General features: G+C 38.9%; 1 protein-coding gene across 1 annotated transcript; it reads left to right on the top strand.

Moving 5' to 3' along the window:
* The first annotated feature begins 330 nt into the window (after nt 1-330).
* On the top strand, nt 331-4,281 carry LOC116098373 (basic salivary proline-rich protein 4-like). Its single transcript, XM_031381013.1, has 3 exons — nt 331-394; nt 3,197-3,391; nt 3,509-4,281. The coding sequence occupies exons 1-3, from the start codon at nt 331-333 to the stop codon at nt 4,279-4,281; spliced, it is 1,032 nt and encodes a 343-aa protein (XP_031236873.1).
* The last annotated feature ends 4,464 nt before the right edge of the window (nt 4,282-8,745 follow it).

Raw genomic sequence — 8,745 nt, forward strand, 5'->3', positions numbered from 1 at the left:
ATAAGAAAGACTGAAGTTCAAATTATGTCAAGACTTAACTTTGAATATGTGTACTGGTATCTCATGTAATGTTGCTTTAACAATGTTCGTTTCTGAAGTCACATGCCATACCTTTTATAAATAAAATGACAGTCTTCCTAATCATCTTACTTTATGGGCTAAGTCCCAAGAGAAGTCAGGGATGCAAAAAATCATGTTTGCCAGGATTGAGGTCACCCTGTAGGGAATTCAAAAGTATCATTGTTCTGAATCTCTCTATAAGGAGAGCTGCCTCATATTTCTCTTTCTCTCCTAGAAAGGATTGAGGATAACTCTAGAGCCTCCTCCAAGATGTTGGTGGTTCTACTGACAATCGTCCTGCTGGCCCTGAGCTCAGTTCAGAGCTCAAGTGAAGGTATAAAAAGATAGGTTGGGAGTGGATTTTTTTCTGGAGCTAAGAAATCCATACTGTAGAAAAAAGGGAGATAGATGGTGGTTACCAATATTATGATCAAAGTACTATGTTGTTACCGGCCAGCGGCAACGTTAAAGAAAGGGTTACCTGGGAATATAGAGTTAGAAGGAAAGGCAACGGTAGGAGAGAGTTTTCTGGAACAAGGAGTCGGGAAAAAATAGGGTGGCTAAAATTATACCTATCCACGTGGAAGGTTTTAAAAAATTAGACGGGAGGGAGTCGTGATCACTCAGCCATCTTGACCTTTAATGCAATCTTTGCTACAAGCCAACAGGTAGAATAGGTGAGGCAAAATCCCTCCCACAAGCTCGTCAGCATGCTGGCCCAATCAGCAGCTTCTTTGGTCTCTGTAGAGGTGGGACTTCTGATGTAACTGGAACCAGGTTGGAAACGTGGCAAATAGCAGGAGGTGGGCAGAGAGGTGTAGTTATGAGAGACAGGCAGGGTCTGAAGAAATCAGCCCTCTAGCCAGGAGGGTTACACTATGAATATAGGGGAAGCTAGTCTTGTTGCATAATGGGTACAGAATAGATGGAATAGATAAACACACATCTAAATTGCTAGGAAAATAGAAAATCAGGTAGCAAGAATGACCATTTATACATAAAGATAGACATGTTAATGCCAAATTTACACATTTTTGAATTTATAAGTTGATGCAGGGATTTCATACATGAGTACTTTATTTAGATTGATTGTTTCCTTTCTTTTCCTTCCTCCATGTCCTTCTATGTTTCTCTCTTACTCTTTCTCAAATTCATGACTTCCTTATTATTGTTGTACCACCACACACACACACACACACACACACACACACACACACACACACACACACAGACACAGACAGAGGGGGATGAGGGAAGATGGAAGGAGGGAGGAAAGGAAAGAGAGAGAGAGAGAGAGAGAGAGAGAGAGAGAGAGTATTGTAGGTATATAGAGGGGGTTAAGGCTGACCACTTAGGTTTGGATAACCTATGAGGGCATTCACCCTAGAGAAAACTTACTCTCCCTCTCTCAGCAGCCATTGGTTACATATAGCTCTTCTTTTACCAGTAGGCTTTTACAGTCACTCACATTAAGGAAGTCAGTATACAACTATAGTACATGTGACATGGCATAGATGTTTGTTCTTTTATTGTCTTCTTGGAAAAGCATGGTAACATAAGGGAAGGAAATAACAAAGAAAACGGTCATAATGATATAGTAAAACTTGGCCTTGAACGAAACATAGCAAAAACTACTTGTTTTTGAAGAATTCTGGGATAGCAAAACATAGGCTTCATTTTTTAGGCAAATGATTGAGATTCATTAATCACACTTCTATTTTTCTGTATCTTCATCTCTTTTGAGACATTTCAGAGTGTGGCTGACAGGCTCACACAGATTAGAGAGGTGATGGATAGAGGTCACATCTCCTTATCATATATTTTTGAGTTTAAAAAGTCAATGAATACATTTTCAGTTCCTATGGCTTCATTTTGATAAATCTAGTATACTATTTTGAAATTAGCTATCAGATGCATATTATTTCATAGAAGTCAACTCTGACTTTATTTTATTTGTTTATTATTATTTATTATTATTTATTTATTTCCTTTATTCTCTTAAATAAAACAAAGTTTATCTTTCACTGTCCTCTTCTTTGGAGTTTTTCAGGTCTCCAAATCATATTATAGTTATTTAAAATTTTTAGTAACTAATGAATGTTAAGTTTAATAGTTTCTGCAAATCTTCTGCTACTTCTGGGTGACACCAATTTGAATAACAGTATGGCTTGGGTTCTATTCCAGTCATAACATCAGTGTGCCCCAAAGGAGAATTGACAGCGGAGAGACAGCTTCCAAATGCAAAGCCTACTCCTCCATGGCAGCAAGACTTGTTCAGCTATTTCACTCTTTCTCAGAATTCCCCTAAAAATTACATAGCTTCACTGTAAATACTGAACAGAAAATCCTTTCTCTACTCTTCTTATGTTTCTTTACAAAGCTTCATTATTGGTAATAGGGAACAATATCCAGTATGAATATTAAGAGAAGCTGATAGGGAGATTTTGTTTTATGTGTGTCTATCTCTGTTTAATTTGTGTATTTCTAGATCCTTGAAGAATAACCTTTTGTCCCAATACATAGTTCACACAATGAGACTGAAGTTCATAGGAACTCTGTTATTAACCTATTCAACTTTGTTTCATGGAAATTGTGATATATTTAATTTACCATCACATGTTGTGGATAAATTAGGAAAAATACTTGTCCCGGGATCTTAGATAAGAATGCACCCATATTATCTGCATATAGAAGAGCTACCAAGACCCGGAAATGTACATGACTGTAGTTGGCTTCTGACAAATAGTTCTAGACTGAAAATGTGTGATGAGATGAGACAAATGCAAAGCGATGCCAGTCTCTTATATTCTTTATCATACATACACAGAGACAAAGGATCAGGATGAGCACAAATTTATGAGACAAACTCCTGGAGAAGACCCATTCAGACCTTCTGATATCAGGGGAAGTGAAGAGGAAACCCTTCAATCAAGAGCATCCCACAGTGAAAGCTCACACCTATCCTCTCCACACCTCCAACAAGGACCACCCCAGGATGGAGATAACCACTCCCATTCTCACCATCCTTCACACCACCACCCACACATACCACCACATGGTGGAACCAACCAGACTCATCCTAATCCTCCTCACCCTGGCCAAGGCAACCACACTCAGCCTCTTCCCCCTCATCCAGATCAAGGCAACCACACTCAGCCTCTTCCTCCTCACCCTGACCAAGGCAACCACACTCAGCCTCTTCCTCCTCATCCAGGTCAAGGAAATCAAACTCATCCTCGTCCTCCCCACCCTAATCATGGCAACCAGACTCAGCCTCGTCCCCCTTACCCTGACCAAGGCAACCACACTCAGCCTCTTCCCCCTCACCCTGGCCAAGGCAACCAGACTCAGCCTCTTCCCCCTCACCCTGACCAAGGCAACCACACTCATCCTCTTCCTCCTCACCCTGACCAAGGCAACCACACTCATCCTCTTCCCCCTCACCCAGACCAAGGCAACCACACTCAGCCTCGTCCTCCTCACCCTAACCATGGCAACCAGACTCAGCCTCATCCCCCTCACCCTGACCAAGGCAACCACACTCAGCCTCGTCCTCCTCACCCTAACCATGGCAACCAGACTCAGCCTCTTCCCCCTCACCCTGGCCAAGGCAACCACACTCATCCTCGTCCTCCTCACCCAGACCAAGGCAACCAGACTCAGCCTCTTCCCCCTCACCCAGACCAAGGCAACCACACTCATCCTCTTCCCCCTCACCCAGACCAAGGCAACCACACTCAGCCTCTTCCCCCTCACCCTGACCATGGCAACCAGACTCATCCTCTTCCTCCTCACCCTGATCATGGCAACCAGACTCATCCTCTTCCTCCTCACCCTGACCAAGGCAACCACACTCATCCTCTTCCCCCTCACCCTGACCAAGGCAACCAGACTCATCCTCTTCCTCCTCACCCTGACCATGGCAACCAGACTCATCCTCTTCCTCCTCACCCTGACCATGGCAACCAGACTTATCCTCTTCCTCCTCACCCTGACCATGGCAACCAGACTCATTCTCTTCCCCCTCACCCAGACCAAGGCAACCACACTCATCCTCTTCCTCCTCACCCTGACCAAGGCAACCAGACTCAGCCTCTTCCTCCTCACCCTGACCAAGGCAATCAGACACACCCTCGTCCTCCTCACCCAGGCCATCAACATATACCACAGCAAGATGGAGGCAACCAGATAGGATCTCATCCGCCTCATCCTGACTACTGACACAGACTGCCACAGCAAGAGGTAATCATATATAATCCCATCAATTTCATGCTATGTGACCCCATGAAAGCACCACCATCTTTCTAATAAAGTCAATGCAAAAAGGCATAAGGCCAGTTACTTCACTAATCTAAATTCAGGGTTTTCTAGAGTCATGCTTTATTCACTCAGCAAAGACCTTATCCTGACACTTCCCAAATTTATAGAGCCCTAAAATGAACTGAGAACATGCAAACCTGCAGGCTCATGGAAAAACAATTCTAAATGTTTGTAGTCCAATATTTTCTTTGCTTTTTAAATGTTTTTGTTTTGTTTTGTTTTGTTTTATTTTTTTTTGATTTTTCAAGACAGGGTTTCTCTTTGTAGCCCTGGATGTCCTGGAACTCACTCTGTAGACCAGGCTGGCTTTGAACTCAGAAATCTTCCTGCCTCTGCCTCCCAAGTGTTGGGATTAAAGGTGTATGCCACCACTGCCCAGCTTAAATGTTCTTCTAAACACTATTGATTTTCCTGAAGTGTTATTTAAATGTAATCTTTTTTCCTAGTGTTTCTTCTTTCTTTCTATCTTTCTTTCTTTCTTCCTTCCTTTCTTTCTTTCTTTCTTTTTTTTTTTTGCCAGCATTGGTTTGGGACTCTCTTTCTACCCTCAGGTTTCCTACTTCCTTTCTCAACCTCACTGACTTTCCATCTCATATCTTTACCTCAATATCCTTAACTCTGTTTCACACAAAAGCACTCACATTCAGTGTCTCTGTTAGTACTTGTCTCCGTATCTTCTAGACTTTCAAAGTCTAACTTGGGTTATTGATGCACCCTCAAACTAAAAGTAAAATAAAATAATAATCTAGCATCAAAAAATACTATACTGCTAAATTCTAAATTTCAGCCTTATTTTTAATTTTCCCTATCGCTACCTGAAAACCTCATTTAGAATGAATTTTTGATAATATCTTGGCAGTGTTCAAGTATCACATTTTCCCTATCTCATAATTTATGTAAAAATATTTACTCCTCATTTCAAGTAATGCATTTTTTTAGAAAACTCCCATATCAGTTAATTTAGCTTTAAAATTCTTATTTGTATTTCCTTCATTTTTCTCTCTCCAAAAATTTACTTTTCTCTCCAACTATCTGTTTCTATTTTCCTTACTCTATTGCTTTCTTCTACATCTTTACTATTTTTTTCTAATTTTACAGCATCTATTACAAAACATGCCATAATAATTTGGGTATGTCCTGTTCATAGATGCTTATAGGCATTTCAATATCTCTGTTACATTTAACAGTGACCACTCTGTAACATCACTTCTCATTTTCAATAACAACTAAAAGATAACTTACAATAACTTGTATTTCTTCATGATAAATGCTATGGTTGAAAGAACATAATGTATTAGGTGACTAATATGAGCTAATGAAACATTATTAGGAACAAAGAAGAGGGAAAGAGTGGAAAAGCCATGAAGTAAGGCTCCTTGCTACTCTTGTTAGTGAATGCAGCAGTAGTCAGAAACTGTCTCCTATAGCAATCCATATCTCTGATCTTTCTTGGCTTTGTTTCCTTTTTTTTATAGGAAATGAGGAAAGTATATATCAGAAGTTATGTCACTGGAGATGTACTTATGGCTCTTCCTTTGTCATCCCAGCACTTAAAAAACTGAATACAAGATTGTCCTATGCTACACATCAAGAAGTACACAAATAAAATATACTACTGGAAGCTAAACTATATCTTCAGTGTCACAATAAACAGCCAGGATGCAATTTCTTCATGTGTTGTCTGTTTTCTTGATGGATGGATGCTGTGAATACAAAATTAGAATATCTATGACTCTTTTTCATGAGTGCTTTTGGAAAACTTCTCTTTATCTTTTACCAGTGAGCCACAATTCATGTGAATGTGTGGGTTACTCTCTGGCTGATCTTCACTCTACAGAGTAAGGCAAATGGCATAAGTTATTCTCCTAATTTTATTAAATTTTATTGTTTTGTAGAATCAAGGAATACATAGCATGCAAAGTACTGGTTCTTATAATTTCTACAACAGAACCAGGTTTCAGACATGAATGGGGTTCTAGGCTGACTCTCTTATAAACCTCCAAGATTCTCAGTTCCGACTCTTTATACGCTTACAAAATTTCTTCATGTTTTTTGTTGGTTTAGTCTCTCTCTCTCTCTCTCTCTCTCTCTCTCTCTCTCTCTCTCTCTCTCCTCTCTCTCCTCTCTCTCCTTCTGTGTGTGTGTGTGTGTGTGTCCATACAATAGGATATAGACATGTCCTCACTGTACAACCCTTGTGGGTTGGAATTCACTATGTAAACAAGGGTGGTCTCACTCACAGTTTTGCTGTGCCAATCAAGTTCTCTGATTTAGGTATCTTTCACTACATTTTGCTGCCTCCAAAATTTTATATAAATACAAGTAGATTCCACATAAGCATGAAGGATATTTAGGTACAGTTAATTTGAGTCTTTCTGCTATAATCTAATATTTATTTATTTTTACATCAAGGATTTGATTTAATATTTATTTTATTTTGGGTGTTTACACATTTGACAGTTAAAATTATGAAAAATAGCATTATACCAAGATATATTAGATTTTTGAACTTTTCATAAAATTTACTGAACACATATTAATCACATCTATCTATATAATTCAATAAATGTGTGACATTATTTCTTGTTTCCTTCTCACTTATTTTTTTTTAACCTGGATTGTGTTTCAACTTGTGTGCATGAACTGCTGGAAGATCATAGATAGCTGAGTAATCCCTTTATTTCTTCTTTCTTTCTTTCCTTCTTTCTTTCCTTCTTTCTTTCTTTCTTTCTTTCTTTCCTTCTTTCTTTCCTTCTTTCTTTCCTTCTTTCTTTCCTTCTTTCTTTCTTTCTTTCTTTCTGCTCTTCTTTCTTTCCTTCATTCTTTCTTTCCTTCTTTCCTTCTACAACCTTGTGGAATTGGCCTTCATGCTTCTAACATAAGATATGCAAATATGGCCTCTACTAAAATTGATTTTTCTCAGATGGTCTACATTTTTTTGGTAGATATTCCAAGTTGCTACCATTAAAGATTTCTGGGGTTTCTTTGCATTACCACTCTCTCCAGACAACTGAAAAGGTTTCTGATACTACCTACACTACCTAGCCTCTTAGACTTCCGGTGAAGTGTAAGTCTTCATGACCCCATAACTTTGTATTCTATGTGCCAACAAAACTAGTTTCATATACGTAATTCAAATTCAGTTTTCAAGTGAAGGCCCTAAGACCATGAGACCATAGCTATAAAACCATTGCTTGCTTGGGAACTGAATCTTAAAAAACACCATCTTAAGTGATCAATTGAGGCACAATACACTGACTTTGATCTGTTTAAAGGAAAATGTTTCAGATGATTTTATGCTTTTGTTCTCTTGATTCTGTGATGCCATCTTTTGCAATCTATATGCAAACCATCTGATTTCCTTTTAAGGAAACAATATTTCCAGAGACTATAATTTTTTATAACAATATTACTTATGTTTGTGAGTTTTTCAAACTTTTCATTCAGATTTATTCTTACAGCTCTCACTACAAGCAGAGTTAAAATAATTAGTACCTATTCATGCAATGTATCCTGGATAACAATATCTATTAATCTTGTCATTTTAATATTAATCTCTCACAAATTTTAGACCATGAACAAATTGAAAGTAAGTTCTTTTCCCTGATGTAACAAATATCATTTAGCCTAATTCCCAGTAGAGGGACATTTACTTCTGTGAAACATTATGAGTAATCTCAACCTTCTATATTTCTACTGAAATTCTAGTCTAGAGTATTTGCTGATACCCTATTAAGCTCTGCTTATAGTACTCTAGTATATCTCTTGCCTGCATTGATAACAGCTAAATGTCTCTTGTGTCCCCATTAGAAATGCTCTTGAAAATGTATAGTTCAGGCTGGTCTAGAAATCATAATTCTGTTGTCTCTGCCTCCTAAACCTAGGACAGTGGAAGTTTTCAGAATGAGAGGGACCCTAGCTAGGACTCCTAGCAATGGGAACTAGGGAAATGGGCATCTCTGGTAACCAGGAAAAACTTCCAATGGAGGGATGGGGACACCAGCCCAGCCACAAAATCTTTGACCCAAAATTTGACCTGCATTTAAGAGGTGCAGATATAAAGATGGAGCAGAAACTGAGGAAAAGGCTAACCAATGATTGGCCCGGTTGACACCCATGACATCAGATATGGACCATCCTTTACACAATTAATGATGCTCTGCTATATTTGCAGATACGTGCCTACCATAAGTGTCATTAAGAGGCTTCATGAAGCAACAGAAAGAAACAGATACAGAGATTCACAGTCAAACATAGGATAAATCTTGGGGAATCCTGTGGAAAATAAGGATGAAGGACTGAAGGAGATAAAGAGGTCAAGGATACTACAAGAAAACCTACAGTATCAAAAAACCTGGGCTGATA

Source organism: Mastomys coucha, unplaced genomic scaffold, assembly GCF_008632895.1.
Source record: "Mastomys coucha isolate ucsf_1 unplaced genomic scaffold, UCSF_Mcou_1 pScaffold20, whole genome shotgun sequence".
In the NCBI taxonomy this organism is placed as follows: domain Eukaryota; kingdom Metazoa; phylum Chordata; class Mammalia; order Rodentia; family Muridae; genus Mastomys; species Mastomys coucha.

Bases quoted from the DNA above. Each gene is read 5' to 3' on its own strand.
- LOC116098373 (XM_031381013.1), top strand. From the start codon at position 331: ATGTTGGTGGTTCTACTGACAATCGTCCTGCTGGCCCTGAGCTCAGTT. The intron at 395-3,196 runs GTATAAAAAGAT...CCCCTCATCCAG, and splicing joins AGTTCAGAGCTCAAGTGAAG to ATCAAGGCAACCACACTCAG. The intron at 3,392-3,508 runs GCCAAGGCAACC...CCCCTCACCCAG, and splicing joins GCCTCTTCCCCCTCACCCTG to ACCAAGGCAACCACACTCAG.